General features: G+C 36.8%; 2 protein-coding genes across 2 annotated transcripts in view; one reads left to right on the forward strand and one right to left on the reverse strand.

Moving 5' to 3' along the window:
• The window catches only part of LOC309389125 (uncharacterized protein), an 811,977-nt gene that overhangs the window by 232,677 nt on the left and 558,998 nt on the right, over positions 1–20,302 (forward strand). The window lies entirely within an intron of this gene.
• The window catches only part of MXRA5 (matrix remodeling associated 5), a 28,750-nt gene continuing 21,714 nt past the window's right edge, over positions 13,267–20,302 (reverse strand). Inside the window, exon 8 of the mRNA XM_081946410.1 lies at positions 13,267–16,660. Within this exon, the coding sequence (XP_081802536.1) occupies positions 14,752–16,660 (1,909 nt within the window). The 3' untranslated portion in view covers positions 13,267–14,751. The remainder of the gene's footprint in view (positions 16,661–20,302) is intronic.

The following is a 20,302-nucleotide window of genomic DNA, read 5'->3' on the forward strand; positions in this document are numbered from 1 at the left end:
CACTGACACAGTGCTGGGTTTCAAATATTTTTAGACTTGTGGACTTCAACTCCCAGAATTCCACAGCCAGGCATGCTCAGTTCCAATTTAAAACGACAGCATTTGTTTTTCTCCTTTGCTCCTTCTTTCTTTTTCTTTTTCTTCTCCTTCCCCTCCTTCCTCCCTCTCTCCCTTCCTCCCCCTCTCTCAAACACACACACACACAGACACAGACACACAGAAGTTGGATTGGACTATCTCTCCTACCACTTCCCTCTCTCACTCACTGTCAAACAAACCCCCACATACACAAAAGTTGGATTGGATATCTTTTCCAGTGGCTTGAAAGCAGCTCCTCTGCCACCACCACCCCATTCCCCTGCTGCCTTTCCCAAACACCTCCACCATTGCAAATGCAGCCTGCTGTCTGGGTGGGAAATGCCTGGAACACAATAAAGCCCACCCACCACCTCCTGCTGGCAGGCTGGGGTGAGAGGAGAGGCAGAGAAGCCGGAGGGGAGCCGAGCCAAGCCTTCCAAAAGAAAGAGGCTGGGGGGAAGTGTGTGTACTACAGCATGGCTCTTTGCCTGGCTTCCTGCCTCCTCCTGTGGTCTCCTCAGTGCTTGCTTGTGCTCTCCCTCCCCAAGTGTAGTTTGATTGCAGGTGGAGCCACATTGCCTTTTCAAACTTGTAATCAGTGAAGCTGGGCTAGATTTTTATATAGTTTTATCCAGCTGTGTGTGTGAGAGAGAGAAATGAATGGGGGCCTGGGGAGGAAGTCACTACACTTGGGGAGGGAGAGCACCAGTGAGGTTAAGCAGAGTCATCCACGGTGAGGGAGCAACTAGCTCAGCTTTTTCCTTTTACTTTTTTTTTTCATGATGAGAGTGGTGAGGCTGTGCCTCACTTGCCTCACCTGACTGCACGTCACTGCCACTACCTATCCCAAAGGGGATCAGATACCAATTGCAGGGAAGTATTTTACTAGCTTAGTATGTTCTGTTCTTTTTATTTCAGACATATTCATAACAAGTACATTTTTTGGACTGTCTCCAACTTAACACTGGCAGATCTACACCCATGATTTTCAGTTGGCCCAGAAGCAACATAATTTAATTTGGATACTTTCTGTTAAAAGAAATGTTTGACAATACAGTTGGTTTATTCTATCAACCGATCAGAACAACCCAGGAATAACGTATATAATTTAGGTAATAACTTTATCCAAGAGGCACTAATGCAAAATAAACTCCAATCTTCCGTGTATGCAGCTGATAATACAAATATTTCAGCTACATTGGACTTAAGACATGACCCTATATAAGTGAGTGATAGTATTCATTTTAATGTAGAAAAAACATGTTTATCTTCTATCAAGCTATGTTAGAAACAGAGGAAGAGAGAGACTATCAACTCATTTGAGCACCCAGGTCTTTTCATATTTGGTTCTTTTATTTATAAACTACTCTGAAAGTTTTTCTAGCTGTGGTGTATAAAATCATAAAACAAACTCTTTTTTCCGAATAAATGAAAATATTTGTAGCTCAAGGTTGAAATGAGACATCCTTGGTGCTCTCTGAGCTTGCTTCTTTTCTTGCAGATGCTTCATTACCCAAAGTAGGTAACATCATCAATGCTGGTGACTAGTATTGATGATGGTACCTAATTTGGATAATGAAACATCTGCAAGAGAACAAGCAAGCTCAGAGAGCACCAAAGACCTCTAAAATATTTTTTCACTTAAATTGATAAAACTGCTGACCTTGGCTCAAGCAAGTGGCATCATTAAGATAAATGTATGCCACTGTTTTTGGGTACCTTATTCCAAATCCTGGGGACCCCAGGAAAAGTTAGTTATAGGTCTGCAAATGCTTCTGTCTGTAATTTCTATATTGCAGTTCCCTCCTCCCCCCAATTTGCCACAAAGCAAGAAAAATGACCAAGGGTTGTGTTCTACATTATTGTCATTTCACCTGATAAAGTATAAGAGCTATGCTTTTTTTTCTTATAATGTCAGGAAACACACATTTGGTTTAAGGAGCAAACAAGTACTGTGCAACACTTGTAACCCCATACCCTCTGAAGAACCTTTTGGTCCTCAAATGAAAAGTTCCGCAAAGCTCTTGTTAATCCAGCAATGAAAAAACAAAGCTGTCAACATTAAACTTCTTTTTAAACAGATTTCTCATCTCAGAGATTTCTTCTTTAATTGCCTTATCAAAAACAGATAATATCACCATCGGATAATATCACCACCAGAATGTTCCAAAGGCTATAGAGCAGGGGTGTCCAAACTTGGGAACTTTAAGACTTGTGGACTTCAACTCCCAGAATTCCCCAGCCAGCATGGTTGGCTGGGGAATTCTGGGAGTTGAAGTCCACAAGTCTTAAAGTTCCCAAGTTTGGACACCCCTGCTATAGAGTCTCTCAAAAATATGTTGCCAAAGTCTTAGTCAATTTCTGTTAAGGCTTGAAACTAAGAAGCCTACTACAGAAAAATATTTTGAAATAACTTGTTGAGGAGTCGAAGGTTTAGGTTTTTGAGATTTGATTTATCTTTATAGTTAGATATTTTAGGTTTGGAACTGTGTAAAAAACTACTTTTAACAGTTGCCAGGAGAAACTAGTGATCACATTATCTACCGTATTTTTCGGAGTATAAGACACAGCGGAGTATAAGATGCACCAAGATTTTGAAGAGGCAATTTTTTTTAAAAAAGTAGGTAGGTAGATAGAAGGATAGAGAGGGAGAGAAAGAGATAGAAATACAGTAGGTAGTTAGGGAGAGAGAGAGGTAGTTAGGTAGGAAGGCAGATAAAGGGATAGAGAGAGAGAGAGAGAGAGAGAGAGATACAGTAGGTAGGTAGGGAGAGAGAGAGAGTGTGTGTGTGTAGGTAGGTAGGTAGGTAGAGGGATAGAGAGAGAGAAAGAGAGAGAGAGAAATACAGTAGATAGGTAGGGAGAGACAGAGTATGTAGGTTGGTAGGTAGAGGGATATATAGAGAGAAATATATATAGAGAGAAATACAGTAGATAGGTAGAGAGAGAGAGAGTAGGTAGGTAGGTACATAGGTAGATAGATGGAGAGAGAGGAAGAAAGAGAGAGAAATGCAGTAGATAGGTAGGTAGGTTGGTAGGTAGAGGGATAGAGAGAGAGAGAAATACAGTAGGGAGGGAGGGAGAGAGAGAGAGGGTGTAGGTAGGTAGGTAGGTAGGTCGGTAGGTAGGTAGGTAGGTAGGTAGGTAGAGGGATAGAGAGAGAAATAGAAAGAGAGAAAGAGAGAGAAATACAGTGGATAAGTAGGGAGGGAGGGAGAGAGAGTAGGTAGGTAGCTACATAGGTAGATAGAGGGAGAGAGAGAAATAGAGAGAGAGAGAAATACAGTAGATAGGTAGGGAGAGAGAGAGGGTAGATAGGTAGGTAGATAGAGGGAGTGAAAGAGAGAGAAATGCAGTAGATAGGTAGGGAGAGAGAGAGAGAGAGTAGGTTGGTTGATAGGTAGAGGAATAGAGAGAGAAATAGAAAGAGAGAGAGAGAAATACAGTGGATAGGTAGGGAGAGAGAGTGAGCGAGAATAGGTATGTTGGTAGGTAGAGGGATAGAGAGAGAGAAATAAAGAGAGAAATACAGTAGATAGGTAGGGAGAGAGAGAGAGTAGGTAGGTAGGTAGGTACGTAGATAGGTAGATAGAGGGAGCCTGTTTTTTGCTTACTTCTGCCCTCCACAGCCCCCAGGAGCTCTCTGAAAGCCCCCATAAGTCTATGCAGAACTATTTTGGTGAAGGGGCAGGTCTTCGGGAGGCAAAAAAATGCTGTATTCGGTGTATAAGACGCACCCAGATTTTCAGCCTCTTTTTTGAGGGAAAAAGGGGCATCTTATACTCTGAAAAATATGGTACTTTTTTCCATTGGGTCCCATCTACTTGGCATAACACTTGGACCACCTATCTCCAATAGTTTCTGCCTCTCGGTTTAGGCAGAGTAGGTACACTCCAGGGTCCTCAATTTTGCTTTGCTGTCTTGTGGGACCAAGGAAGAGTGTCTTCTTTGTTGATGCTCTATCCACTAAAGCAGCATTTCCTCAGAAATATGGATGGTGGTCTCCCTCTCTGGAACCGTTTCTGAAACTGTTAAGTCCTGGCTTTGGTCCCTGGCTCAGAATTAGTGTGTCTGTGAAGCCCCTGACATGTTTTGATTGCTATTGTTGCTTTTAGAACAGGGTGTGACATTCTGTTTTATGGGAGGTTTTGCTAGTTGGGAGGCCATAAGCAATTTAATGCAAAAAATAAACAATTTATGATCTGAGTCAGTTTTGATAGAAAAATCAATTTGACTGCAGAGAAGCCCTGTCATAGGGCTTCTCCTACTCATTTAACAGCCAAGTAGAGATGAAGGCAACAATCTGATGAGATTCTTGCCTTCAGCTCTACCTGACTGTTAAATGAGTGCAATGCCCATTTTTCTTTGGAAATTTCCCTCTGAAACCAATGGCCAACTACCAGATATAACCCTAACCCTAACCCAGATATATTATATTTAGATGGAATAAATGAAGCAGCAGCCTTGTGTCCGTTAGTAGAATTGTATTCTCATATTCCTTTGCTATTGAGAATCTGGTTGGGACTCATAAAAATGATGTCTGAAATACCTGGTGGGCAATAAATAACTGTCCTGAAGTTGATATCAAAAATATGAGGCAAAACTTTGTACAGAAAAACCAGTATGTTGACTTCATGTCTGTGATTCAATTTCTTTTCCTAAGTATAATACTGGAAATGGCCTTGTTATGAAAAAGAAAAGAAAAATAGAAAGGAAGCAGACAGCGGAAACACAGTTTTGCAAACACTTACATTTTCATGGCAAGAGGTCTACTGTACTCTTGCAAATTCAATCAGTCATAGGGTGGACTTTATTTATTTTATCCCAAAAGGCTACATACACATCACAATCCTTATATGTGCATTTCAGGGAGGGCAAAACAAATGTTTATCTTTTCTAGTTCACAGGAGATGGTCCCCATTCATTTATCATTGAGCTGACTCTACTGCATTCTGCTTTTACTGACCATTTTCAAAATGTAAAGCAGTGATTAAAAAACAACAGGTTAGTTTCTTTTGCTTTTTGAGATGTTTATCTTCATCAAATTAATATACACAGATAATAGGAGTGATATATATTCTTCCCTGAGCAAATATCACACATCTTCTTTGAATCAGGAAGATATAATCATTTTTAATGCTAATCAATAGCCTGAATTAACTGATTTACAGAGTTTTTTTTTCAAGCATACAGTTTTTTCATTAGATTTTCCAAGTTAGCTTTTTGGTTTGTTGGATATGGACATCTTCTAAGAATTTGGCACAGGATTTTGAGACCAATGAGCACAAAATAATTCCTAGCCAAATCTTGTAGCTCTGTGATGTGCTGCATATAAACTCATACATAGAGGATCCATATAATGTCAGAAGATGACTGTTAGAGACAGAGATGAGCAGTCATCTCAATTTGTTCACTTCTTTAAACATTTGTTTACTTCTTTAAAATAAAAGACATTATGACCTGTCCAGGATTTCATGTCCAGACATTGATGGAATCATTCCTTACTTTACTGCTGATGTCAGAATATTGAGAATCCTCGAACAATGTATAATGGCACCAGGATAGGTTTGGGAGACTGTGGCTGTGTGTCCTAATCTTCAAAACATTTCCTATCATCCAATGTTTGAAATAGCTACCTTGCTTGGCCAAACACTATGGCTATCTTTCTCCTGAAATGTTTTCAAGGTTAACATGAATTACATGGTTTCTAAAAATGTACCTGCTACAATAGTCAAAAATGAAAAAGAATGAAAGATACAGTTAATGAAATTTTGACAAAACAGAAAGTATGTTATAGCTCTGCGATTGGAAGAAGGTTTATTGTAGCTTTGTAATATATAGTATATTATACACTATATACTATTCTATAGTATATAATATACTATATTATATAGTATAGTATAGCTCTAGTAGCAATTTGAAGAAATTAATTATTTCCCAAGTCTTCGGGCTATTGGAAAAGGTGTTTTATTTGGCAAAATTACGTGGTTAGATTTTTGACTAACTGACAAAAAACAACTAAAACTGAAATTAAGTCTTTGCCAACCAACTGCCTAATTTACCTAATAATAGCCAAATTGAGTATTTTCAGGAAAAACTTCAAAGGAAGGAATGATTTCCAATTTGTGAAATCAAACAAATCAACCCAGAAATTTAACTTGAAGTCCTAATGATCAAGCTCAAGTTATCTTTAGACATATTAGATGAAGACCCAGCTCTGTGGACGTGGCTATAATGCTGGGAAAGGTGGATGGAGAAGAAGATGGAGAAGAAGAGGATGACCAGTAGCAAGATGGATGGGTTCAGTTACAGTGGCTGCAGGTACAATCTTGGAGGACCCCAAAGGCAAAGTTAGGTGCAGTTTGTCATGGAGAAAATCTATTTATATGGTGCCTCAAAATAAAAAACAACAACAACCAACTTCATGTCAAAAAATCTATCAATATATAATTATCATGACTTATACTTAAACTATGCATTTATGTTGTTAAAGAGGGATCCCTTATAAAACCAAGTAAATTGTGGAAAATTCTTCTGGCATGAAGTCACTTGGCTTTTTACTTCTAAGGCAATTTTGAACTAATGTAAGTGAAATATTGGCCAAGTAAAGAGATACTGGATTTCATTGGGCTTTTACAGGAACAAACCAAATGCATTTCAAGGAAAAATTCTGATGAAGATTTTTACCCAAGATTTAAGTAGACGATATACACAAAGGAATAATACTACATTTATTATTGGGGGGGGGGGGAAAGTTTAAAATTACAAACAGTAAGACTTTTCTTTTAAGAGGTTGGGACTCCACAGTAAGCTATCAAATATAAATTTTATACTACTTTAAAAATGTCAGTAATGTATCAGTCTGAGGATGGAAGATCTCAGCCCAATTTCTCCATGCCAGTTGTAATTGATAGAATGTGTGGTGGCAACTTACTATAGAGCAACTTGAGGTCTCTTTGGAAGTCACAATTAACTTTCCAAAATATTAAGAGAGATGAGAAATAGAACAATATAAGATATCAGTAATATTTTTTTTATTTATACACATAACAGTTGAATTGTTAACAAGGAAGGTTTAAGCAGTAATCTGAAACAGTGTACAAAATGCCAATGGCAACAGATCTACAGAATCTCATTTAAGGAGAAACTTGATAAAAATAGGGGTCATCAATTAGTCCAAAATTTATTTTAGAACAAATGTTTAGATTGCTTTCATTTGACCAAGTTACAGTAGGTGGATACTATACTTTGTCTTGCTATAGATTATTTGTTCTTGCTTCTTGCCTTTGTTTTTCATAGGAAATGTTGAAATTCTTTACAGTTACAATACTTGCAAAAACTTTTTTCCTCTCATCATTCATATATTCTGTCAATTCTAGTGTTGATTTTTAGTTATTACATGCACAAGACTTTACCAGCTACAGTAGTGCAGTTCTAGAGCATTGCCAAATATAATGAATGATTCATATGTTTCCTATTTATTCTAACTTAAAGCTGACTCTCGCTCTGGCATTAAGAGCTCTGTAATAAAAAACAGACCTAAGCAATGCTTACCTTGTTCTGTTTCTTTGTGCACTTTTTATCTATAAGGAAGATATAAATGTTTTTGATATAGGAAAGAGGCCAGCGTGGCCAGGTATTGTTCTATCTATATCTCACAATCTAGTGGGACATTCATCTATATAATGTAAAACATATATTTGCTATTGGTATTAAATCTGTGTGATTTATCCCAAGTTTCTCCATGTGCCTGGTAACGTCTCCATTTTTAATTCTATGCTTTTCAACAGCAGCATCCAAGAAATAATCATACCTCATTAACAATCTTAATTAAACTATTGTTTGCTTATTCCATATATTTTTTGGTTTGATTTATTTTCTTCCATATTATGTATTTAGTTCATCTGCATGTTTTAGTTTGGACTTGGTAATAGTTGCACTGAGCAGTGGTCAATAGGTACAGGAAGGAATATAAATGACCAAAATTCTTTGCTACTCTAGTAACATTAAAGGCATTGTGGATGAACTCTTTCAATTCTAATCAAAGGACAACAGAGATCAAAAGTTTGGTAAGATACCAGAACTACTGAATAGAATCCACAATTCAATTTGAATGTTTAAGCATGTTATTATGCAGAAATTAGATTGCATGTCAATGAACATCTACAGTATATCAATCGGTAGCTATATGAAACAGCATAGGAAATGATAAGAGGTGGCTCAGACAATATTATTTTCCTACAGAAGATGTTTTTAGTGTAATATGTGGTAAATTTCATAGACAGGACAACCACTGCAGCCTAAACTTAATCTGATAAGAGGGATCTGAGTCCAGATGAGGGATGGGAAGGAAAAAGAAATTCAAAAGTTCCTCTCTAGTTTTCTGGAAAGTAAAAGCAGGACAGGGAGGAAACACTTTCCAACTCACAAGTTTCTGTTAGCGTAACCGTACAGCAATGTTGGGTTCTGGCAGCCACTCCTACCAGTTCATTCAGGGACACGCCACATGGACATGCGCGCTTGATGCACACTGCATGTGGATGCACAGTACAATGAAAATTGCTTTGCGCATGCACAGAAGCAAAAAAGAAGTTTGCATTGCCTATGGCAATGGTTTGGAGGCGTGGCAGGCCTAGGTTGCTGCCAGTTCCAGCGACCCAGGCCGCTAAGCTACTACCGATTCGTACGAACCGGTCCGAACCAGTAGGAACCCACCACTGCCGTACCGTAAAAGTAGATTAGTACTCATGGTTTTTATTTCCTGTCTGAACTACATTGAAGAGCTGATACATATTAATCAACATCACCTTATGTAATACCTTTGCCAAGTCCTATGCTAATTTGTGTCTGGTTTACTTTCACAGAATTTCAATGAGCATAGAAGTTGGCTACTTATGTGATTACACCATTTAGTTCATGGTTATCATCATTCTGTGGATGATTTCATAATATTGTGCTTATCATATCATGTCATCATTGCTAACATTACCCATCTATTGTTGGATTTACTGTAAAAACATAAGGAAAGGATAATGTATAAATATTTCAAGTTAGCTAAACCAGTAGGATCTTAAAAGGCAGTGGCCCTCAGTGACTAGGCTAATTGTTAGTTTTTGCAAACATGGCACTTGTTTTTCCATCCTTACAAAGCATGATGTCTTCTAAAAATATTTAGGGGAGAAATAAGGGCCACACCACTTGAGTAGAAGAAAGAAAAGATTCTTGAATAGGTACCAGCAAATGAAATTCTTTTCCAACAAGCAAACCAACCCTTCCGAGAAAGTTCACAAATAGGTGTTAACTGAGTAAAGTGTTATGTTATTTCTGTTCACCTTCTCTTCCTGTAGATTTATGTATGAAATGCCCTTCTTACAATGGTGATTTCATTTTTAATAACTGCTGACTTTTACATTTTCCATTACATTGTTTATTGGAGCAAAAATACCTAAGAGTATTGTGACACTGTAACTGGAGCATAAATTCCTTGGGGTAGGATCTCCATGGACTATGCCTGATGATAAAAAAATTCCTGCTTGTGTCATGCACTGATTGTCCAATACTGTTCATTTTTGCTTACATTTCCATTTTTTGTTAAAACCAAATTTTGGATCATGATATGAACCACAAATACACTTTCCACACTTTTCAGTGTCCATTTAAACTTTTCAAATCCACAAAATCAGATTATTGCTATTATTATTATTATTATTATTATTATTATTATTATTATTATTATTATTATTATTATCTTCATCAACGTGAAACAAACTAAAATATAAATGTTTAACTGGTTACTGTCGCCAAGGTTTTGGGTACATTTAGCAGCACTTTGACTGGGTCATAATATGGCATAGGTTTGTGAGGCCAAGGACTAAAGGATACTTCTCAAAGCATCCAGCACTTAATAATAGGGCAGGAATTTTATAAAGGCACTCCTGTTAATTCCTTGGTTGTCATTTCATATAATCTAAACCTGGGTTTGATTAATTGAAATTACCTTACTATATACTCTTGGAGGTTTATGTGAATTAAATAGATTATTGTAGGTTTGAGAATCAAGCCAGTAAAAGAATCTCTTTCTCTTCTTTCCTCAGTCTTCTCTTTATCCTATCTTATGTTATCCTATCCTATTCTATCCTATCCTATCCAATCCATCCTATCCTATCCTATCCTATCCTATCCTATCCTATCCTATCCTATCCTATCCTATTCTATTCTATCCTATCTTTCTATCTATCATCTATCTATCTATCTATCATCTATCTATCTATCTATCTATCTATCTATCTATCTATCTATCTATCTATCATCTATCTGTCTGTCTATCTATCTATCTATCATCTATCTATCATCTATCTATCTATCTATCTATCTATCTATCTATCTATCTATCTATCTATCATCTATCTATCTATCTATCTATCTATCTATCTATCTATCTATCTATCTATCATCTATCTATCATCTATCTTCAAACATCCATCCAGGTAACTATCATCTATTTATCCTTTCATCTAGCTACTATCTCATCTATAATCTATTGTCATCTCTCTTTCTCTCTGTTTCTATAGCTTCCTCCAGAGCTCTATATGGCACATGGCCAGGCTCCCTGTGAAAACCCCTTTCTCTAAAGAAATCTCATGTTACCAGTCAAATAGAGTGGGCAAGTTCCTTGCTTCCTTCTCCCAAATATTGTCATTTCATGGGAGCTAGGAATTGTGCCTTTTCTATGGCAGCTCCTGCTCTATGGAAGACTCTATCTCCTGAAGTTTGACATGCCTCCATCTTTTAGCCATAAGACCCAGCTTTTCCCCAAGCACTAGAAGTAGATTAACTCTCAATGATAGAATGTAATGTGGATTAGTCCCAAGTTTTTGTTTAATGTTTTAACTGAGTTATAGTTTTTTAAATGATTTATATATCTTTAAATTTTTGATTGGGAGCTGCCCAGAATCAGGTAAAAGATGGGCAGCTATATAAATGTATATAAATGTTTTAAATAAATAATTCCCTGCTCTTCTTTTAGGACTATAACAAACTACATGAGTTAAGAAATGTATACTTTCTAGAGCAGAAATATTTCTAAATTAAAACAATATTTTTTTATTTTTTCAGATCTTAGTAAATCAGCTATGAAAGCTTTGGAAAAGATAGAGTATTCAGATTCCATGTTGTGTCAGATCAGAATCTATCTCTGTGACTGCTAAAAGTTGTCATTAACTTGATAGTGCATAATCAGCTTCCCGCCCCACAAAAGAGAAACTAAGTGTGCAGTGTCACTATTTGACATCTTTTACATCATGGATTCAACCCAACTGAAAATAGAGAAAAAGACCACCAAAGGAACAAAAACATGAAATTATTTTATGATCCCCTATTTAAAACTACAGTAATAAAAGTTTGTGCGTTTTAATTAAATTAAAATAATCATTGCCCAACATTGGAAAACTCTAACAAATAGAACAATTAAAATGTAGATTAACAAGGTCTTTTCAATTAGCATATTAGAAAAAAAATTACAGTTATAATAATACTGTAAGTCATCAGAAGCCAGAACCACAATTCTGATAAAAAATTATATGTAATATAACAGCAATAGATTATAATATGGTATATCTATACATATGTACAAATGGTATATTGTATGCATATATACATATAGAGTATACAACTTGTAGTTGTACAGTACCTGTCTCTTTACTGTACTTAAATTTTACATTTTTCTGTAATTTCCATATCTTTTTTCTTTACGCATCTTGGATTTATGTTATTTTGGTTATTTGATAATGTAGTTAATCATACTTGTCATTATATTATATGGGAGATATGCCTGTTTTTCCTAACTTAAAACAGATGCCTTTCATGTTTAATATGTATGTAGGGGCTGATCAGTATTTAATATATTTAACGTTCTTGAACAGTGCTAAATCATTAAGGGATTGAAATATTTGTTGTTGTTTTGTCTATGTGCATAGGACTATTCTATAAATAATTTTCATTTCAATAAAACAAGGACTACTTTCCTTTTAAAAAAACTTGATGGATCTACTAAGATTTCAGGATTATTACAAATTCCCTAAAACAATGCAAAATACTGTGATTTTCTGGCTCATATGTGAATTATACAAGTGCAAAAAAATCTTACTCTTACAATTATCAAACAAGAGAACTGAAGTGGCCTCCCATTAGTGTAGAGAAAATCAACAGTAAACAGGCACTGTTATTGGTGTAATACGCACCATTCTCCAAAATGTGGATGCACGATGAGGAACAACATATTCATGAAAAATCAGCCTGAATATTTGAAGTTATGATTGCACAAAGAATGCTGTGCAGTGCATCCATGAGTATTTATTTAGCTGCAATATCAAATAGACTAATCGGAATCTGCTTCTAGATAGTCATGGTTGCTACTGCTTTTTCTGATTTTTGTTGCTATCTCTATTGCTCTTTCCTGACATTATTCCCATTCTCTATAGGCCCAATTTGGAACTGATGACAGCTCTTCTTCCCATATATCTCAGCCAATTTCTTTATCTAAGTTTTTCTTTAGAGCCTGGACCAATGACAGTAACAAGACTGAGAGCAGCACTTATCAGATCGGGCACAGAAGGAGAGGATGAATGGGAGGACAATGAAAATAGAGGTTGCACTCCTCTAAACACAAAGGTCCAAGTCAAGTAGCTTAGCCAGCATTGTGTATATATTTGTGACAAAAACATCCAATATGTAGATATAACTCTAGCAGAAAATTATACTATCCTTCTGTTTGAAGCTATTTCTCTGACAAAGATTCAGTGGGCACAAATAGGGCAATTATGCCCTCATCTGCAATTGTTTGTCTTTGGTGAGCCATCCTTTTTCAGTCCATTGCAGCAAACTTGGGAAACAGTTTGTTAGCATGTATCTAATGTTGTCTTGTTATATTCTACTTTTTAAAATAAAAAGCTTACTAAGCTTTTGATACATTATTGTATATCATACATATCTTTTGGCAAATCAATTAAAAATAAGAACATCACTTTTAAATCTAAGATAACTTTTAACATTGTTATTTAAATAATTAAACAGGTAGTTAAGAATTAAAATGGAATGGAGTATTTTTTTTAAATATACCCTCATTGGATTCTGCAGCTTATTTTCACCCTGAACTTATCAATAGAAAAGCCACTATGAAAAAAATGTGGAAAATGTTTTTATTATAAAACACAGTATATTGATCTTAATATTACATAAAATACAGTAAAATATCAAAGTCTTGTAAAGACCAATAATTTATGTACTGAGACACCTGTGACTGATATACTTCTAGTCTCATAGTCTGAAAAACACACATAGACAAATATAAAATAAAAGACTGTCAACTAGGAATTATGTTGCTGAGTTCTATTTTTACTTTTACAGTAATTATTGTTTTGCCATGCTGAAATAAAATCAGAGGGTTATTACTCAGTTACTGGTAATTGGAAGATTCATGAGAACTGCAAAAGAGAAAGGGGGGACATTTTGATGTTGCTGAATTCTCATCAATTCTGATTCCTGGCATAGGAATCTTCAGGGTGTAGGTGAGGTCACATTTATCACAACATCATTGCACAAATGGTAAGACTTAAGGACAAATTGCAATATGGCTTGTATCAAAAGCCCTTGCTGCCTTGGGTTACTGAGCATCATAGTTTGACTTCTAGAGATCCATAGTTTCCTTAACCCCTGTGATAGAAGAATAGTTAGGACTAATTATATAGCAAAACTTGAAAACTGGATGTGTAGGATGAGATATAAAGAAATAACTTGCAGCCAACAACAAGAAGGAAGCATTTTTTCCTATGTCAACTTTTGTTAGAGTAATACTGCTATGGTATATCTTAAGGTGTTTGTTTCAAAACAGAATATAAGCTTATCCGTGGTTAGAATAGAGTAGAAATGGCATTATTTGTAAATATTGCATATTTACAGTGTATTCAAATTTGCTTCCTGTCCAATAACATTACAAATTATGGAAAGTAAATGAGAACAATAAATAATTTGCAAATGGCCACTAAATAATTGTCTTTCCTTTGTAACTTGCTCCATCGTGGCAACTGAATTTTGAATTTCTGCACCCACTTCACTGGCAGATAGTGATATAATATGGGAGGAGGAAACTCAAAAATGATGCTACCACATTCAAGGGTCAAGATGATATATATTCATATTTACATATGAATATATGAATGTAAGGGAACTTGAAGCTAGAAGAATACATAGCACACCCTAAATCAGGCTAAGGATTAGTTTTAGGCTTTATTCATTGCACAAAAGAATTAATTACAGTGGTGATTGCCATGAAATCCCCCTTAATGGAATCCAAACAAATTTGGTTTGATTGATACATGGATACAAGTCAAATTTCAAAGCTATATTCAAAACATCCATTTTACAGTGCTCCCCACTAAATTTTGATTGTTTATACCTCCTTGCTTTAATGTTAGGTTCCAAGGGGATAATTTTTATTAACAGCACAGAGACTGTTCCTAAGCCTTTTCTAAAACGATACCTCAATTATAGTTTGTTATTTTATTAATGTTCAGCTGCGTGATTCACCATTTGCATTCAGCTACTTTATTTCCTATCATTGTTCACTTGACAAGGATTTTAGATACCTTTATATATTCAAAGATGTTTACTAGGATTTTAGAATATGTGTATATAGGTTGCTTTGGAATCGCTGCCTAGTATGTTTTTAGCAGTGCATTTATAGAAGCCGGCATCCCTTTGTGTAGCCTGCTGGATGATTAGGGAGCCCTGAGGATGAAGGAATTTGTTTCCATACAGACGGGATTGAGCTCCTGTGGTTAGATGCAGTTTCTCTGGAAGTTCCCATGTTATTTCTGCTTTAGGAATTCCAATGGCCATACAATTCAGCTTCACTGTATTCCCTGGCCTTGCATAAATGACAGGTGCTGGTTCACTTGTGATCCGGGGTGGGTAGGCAATCACAATCACAGGAACATTCATAAGGGAAGAGCCGTAATCTGTGGCTACCTTGCATAGGTAAGTCCCTCTGTCAAACACAGAGGTCTCACGTACGATGAGGGAGCCATTCTCAAGCAGGGAAAATCGTCCAATGGCCTGGGGACTATCTAAGACCATTCCATTAGGCAGAGTCCAGGTTACATGAGCTCGCTGACCAGGCTGGGTGGCACAGTGAAGCTGCAATGTCTCTCCATTGATGATGCTCACCAGGTTGTTATAAAGTTTGCTAATTTCTGGCTTCACTCCCACTTTGAGGAAGACCACCCTCTCTACATAGCCCCCTGGGTTTCTGGCAGTGCAACGGTAAGTTCCAGCATCTGCTTCAGACAGAGCACTGATGTGTAGTATCCCATCCCTTTTGTGGTAAAATCTCTGCAGTTGACTGCTTTTCATCAGTTCAGTACCATTGGGAAGGATCCAGGCAGTTCTGGGTGAGGGGGTCCCATGGACTGAGCAATTTAGATTGATGCTGTGACCTGCAGTGGCTGTAATCCTTTCAGTAACAGGATCCTCAAAGAAGGGTTTTTCCACATGATCCACAACCTGAAGCTGCACAACTAGGCGGGCCTCTCCCCCTTCATTTCTGCCAATACACACCAGCTGCACAGCATCTGTGTGCCTTACCCCACGAATATCCAGTGTGCCATTGCGATGTACAGTGATTCTGTTTCCATAATAGGGAGCAGGGAGGATCACTCCTTCTGGGAAAGCCCACATGACCCGGGGAGATGGGATGCCTTCTGCCTTACAGTCAATAAGTTTCCGACTGTCTTTTACAGCCATTTCTCTAACTGAGGTGATGGTGCTGGGGTGACCATTTATTTTAGGGGGTTGAACATTGACATGGATCCAAACAATTTTGCGGTCCTCTCCAGCACTATTGCGGGCTACACATGTATAATTGCCACTGTCAGATCTTTGGGTTTTTTGTATGAGAAGTGTCCCATCTATGTACACTTGATATTTATCTGATAAGCTTGGGATTGGTCTATTGCTTGGGGATAACCAGAATACCTTTGGAGTAGGCTCCCCTTTTGCTTTGCATCCTACAGATACTGCATCACCATATGGGATGTTGAGAATGGCATAGGTTTTATTCCTAATTGTGGCAGGTTCAGCTACTACTTTAACCCGCACTTTCATCTCATCTTTACCAATCTGGTTCTCAGCATAACAGGTATAGTCTCCTTCTTCTCTCAGCCCTACATCATTGAAATATAATGTCCCATTGTTGAATACCACATATCTCTTTGATCGGCTTCCACTGTCATCTGATTGCATGAAGGTGTTAACCATACTTCCATCTGGAAGACTCCAGGAGATCTCAGGGTTTGGTAGACCTGTGGCAACACAATCAACTTTTAGATCTCCTCCATATATCACTTTGTGATTATTCTCATTCTTGTGTTCAATTTTGGCAGGTTTCATCATCACATTCACTTTGAGGACCACATAATCATCTCCAATCTTGTTGCGGGCCATACACAGGTAGTCTCCTGCATCCTTGTCAGTGACAGAGTGGATAACCAGAGTTCCATTGCCAAGTACTTTGATTCTGCCGTCCAAACTGTTTTAAAGGGAAAAAGGAAGGAGAATATATACTTATTAAACCATCATCTGTTGAGTTGTCAACAAACAAAAATAATTATGCAATAGTGGTGAATATCTGTAGGTGTAGGATGAGGGTGAAGGTTCATTCTTTGAGCTTGATATAGAGCAAGATAAGATACAAAAGGATGAAAGAAAACAATGTAATTTACAAAAGCAACACTAACAATTGCAACCAATTCTACGTGGGACAAACATCACATCAGTAAAAAAACAGGATGCGCAAACATTCGCTGGCAGTCAAATGCCACGATCTCAAACCCCTAATTTCTACTCATACTGACATCAAACAGCACCAGTTTGATTGGAGCAACACAAAGATCATTGGCCACACTACCACCTGCCATACTCATTGAAGCCTGGTATGCCAGAGGCAATTCCATCAACAGACCCATTGACCTAAAACCAGCCACAAGACCCATCACAAGGGTCTCACTGGTGACTCACACCTGACCCATCACAAGACCCACCATAAGATTCTCTCTTGACACACCCACACTGACCCATCACAGGACCTATCACGATACCCTGACTTGATGGGACCCTCACTTCATGTGACCTCACCATCACAAGACCTACTGATCACAGAGAGCTGTTATAAACAGAAGAACACTGACATTGGCATCACCTAACTCTGCTGAAGATATTACCTAGTCTGGTAAGGAAACATTTGGAATCCAACCCACAAGTGTGGAGAAGGAACCTTCACCCTTTAATTATCTTCGTTTTCAGGCCAACAACCATACTGAAACTGACTTTATTTTAATAAAAGGATGTTTTTGTTTACTTCCAATCTCCCTTTTGAAAGCTGAAATTTTATTTATAAAACTGAATCCTGCATGTAGACATGAAAAAAAAATCGTATATATATACCATGGATAAGTTCCAAGTAACTTTGTACACATGGATGCATATGTTTATAGAATGAACAGAATATTGAGACTACAGTCCATATGAAAAGATATACACATGTTTACTAGCCAAGAAACCTTTCTGCAGAGGCTGATAGTATTTTGATTATAGCAGTTAAAAAGATTGTCTATTAAAAAATGAAATATACATGTATTTATTAATTTTCAAATTTTAGTACCAATGTCATGCATACTTCTTGGAAATATATTTCCCATTTGAATAGACATACACTGAATTATGCTGTCAGTCAATAATAATCCATAATGGATTTCTTAGAGTAAGAGTACAGAGATGGATTTGCAACAAATGCTTCAGCAACTCATACAGGGCCAGGAAGAAATTAAGAAACAATTAAAGGAAATGAAGGAAGAGATTAAAGAGAATCAAGTCCAAATTTATAAGAACTCACAGAGACTATTTTAAGTCATTATAGAAATCTAATGACATAATTCCAGTTTATTATGCTTATTTGGCAAATTAGATGTTTGCCTTGGATATTGATTCTGGTTGAGAATTTCTCTACTCTTAAGCTGCTCCCACTTTTTGAGGCATTTCTTGTTCTATTTGTATCATAGCTAAAAAACAAAAATATTCAAACTATATTTTTGCATATGTCTGTGTTTATGTGGGTAAAACTAAAATAAAGAGTTAATGAATGGATTTTCAGTTATTTCCATTCAATTCAAACTCCACAAGAATAAAAGAAAGGAATTTAAGACACAATCAATAATTGAAGGTGATAAACAGGACATACCTAATACTCCTTCCTCCTCATATTTTTCCCACAACAACTCTGTGAGGTGGGTTGGGCTGAGAGAAAGTGACTGGCCCAAAGTTATCCAGTTGGATTTTACATCTAAGGCAGGACTAGAACTCACAGTCTCCTGGTTTCTAGCATGGTGCCTTAACTAGACTAAGCTGGCTTTTTCTTGGTCTTTCAAACTCAAATCAAACAAGAGAGGAAATATTACTTGGGACCAGTAAAAAGACTACATTTCATTGAATACAAGCTTGCTCATTTCTTGTAATTCCTCCCTTTTGGCATTCCAGAAGTCCCTCAAGACATGGATTTGTTATCAGTCTTAGGGTTCTCAGAGAACTAGAAACATGCTTAAATGGCTCATATTGAGGTCACAATTTTTATACTCTCTGTGCCTAGGCTTTATAACACACACACACACACACACACACACACACACACACACACTTTCTTCAATTGTTGTACGCCTGTTCTGCCCCTTTCATAATGCAATGGGTAAGTAATTAGGCCATCAATTTTCCCACGCTACGTGTTAATCTATGTAGGAATGTGTAGATTGAGCTAGAGAATAGGGTTATCAGATCTGGGCTGACAAAAATAGCAGTAAGGAACTAAATGACAGCAATAAAGTATAGTAAACTAATAACTCTTGGATCCCTTACAGTAGCTATGCAGATTTGTGCAACCAAGATCTGATAACTTTAAAATGAGCTCATATTACATAAAAGAAGAAATATTATTTCTATGCAGGGGACATTAAATTCCTCTGCAATGAAAATTACAAGGATTACTTATGTGAAATGATACTCAGAGCACCACCATTTCAGTCAAATATATCATCCTCAAAAAGTATATCAGCATTTATTATCCAAGATTGACAGATCTCTCCCCCCCTCTCTCTCCTTCCTTCCCTCCCTCCCTCTCCCTCCCTCCCTCTCTCTCTTAAATTACAGGCAAGAGAAGAAATTGCCTAAGTTTTAAATTGTTGAATCTATGAAAGCTTGGTTAAACAGTTTTTTTTTTTAATTTGGCACTTTGCAAACTTCATCAAGTAAGTCATAGCAAACATATTTCCAGCAGTTATCACTAAAGAAGCATTTTTTTATAATTAATACAGTCTTGATACTTGTAATAGGGAACTTATGACGTGCCTTAATATAAGGGTACCCTATCAATATTTATCCGATTCCTTCTAAATGATTTTTGAGATTATTTAACTGCAGTACTAACTCATGTACTGGGCATTTAAACAGAATGTCATGTGATATTAAAGCAAAAAACTGATCCACGCTATATCCTTAGACTATGCACATGTTACAAATATTACAAGAAACATTGCCAGACAACTGCAAAGGGGACTATTCTACTCATGCTTTTCAAAGCTATGGTGGAGCTTTCCTTGGCCCATCATAAAAGACTTAAGGTCAGGAAATGAAATCTGGAACCTTTTTCATATTAAGCATGTACTCCACCAGAAACTGCAGTTTGCAGCAAATGGAACAAAATATAATTCCGTCACAAGCTTGAATATGGAGTTAGAAAGTGACCTCACCATTGCAGTTGGAAAATGATTCTCCGCTAAGAATTAAAGATGTCCAATTTTACCTGTCTTATTACCCATTCAAAGATCAGCAGAGCATAGTTTTAAGCTTTATCTAACCATCAAAGATGCATAAAGCATTGCAAAGGCTGAAACTGTGATCTAGTTCCTACCTCAGTATATTTGTCTCTTAGGGTCAAGTTCAGCTATCGACTGACCTGGCTTATTTCTGAATCTATCTATCTATCTATCTATCTATCTATCTATCTATCTATCTATCTATCTATCTATCTATCTATCTATCTATCTATCTATCTATCTATCTATCTATCTATCTATCTATCTATTATCTATCTATCATCTATCTATCATCTATCTATCTATCTATC

This window comes from Natrix helvetica (genome assembly GCF_964273705.1).
Source record: "Natrix helvetica genome assembly, chromosome: 3".
Classification (NCBI taxonomy): Eukaryota; Metazoa; Chordata; class Lepidosauria; order Squamata; family Natricidae; genus Natrix; species Natrix helvetica.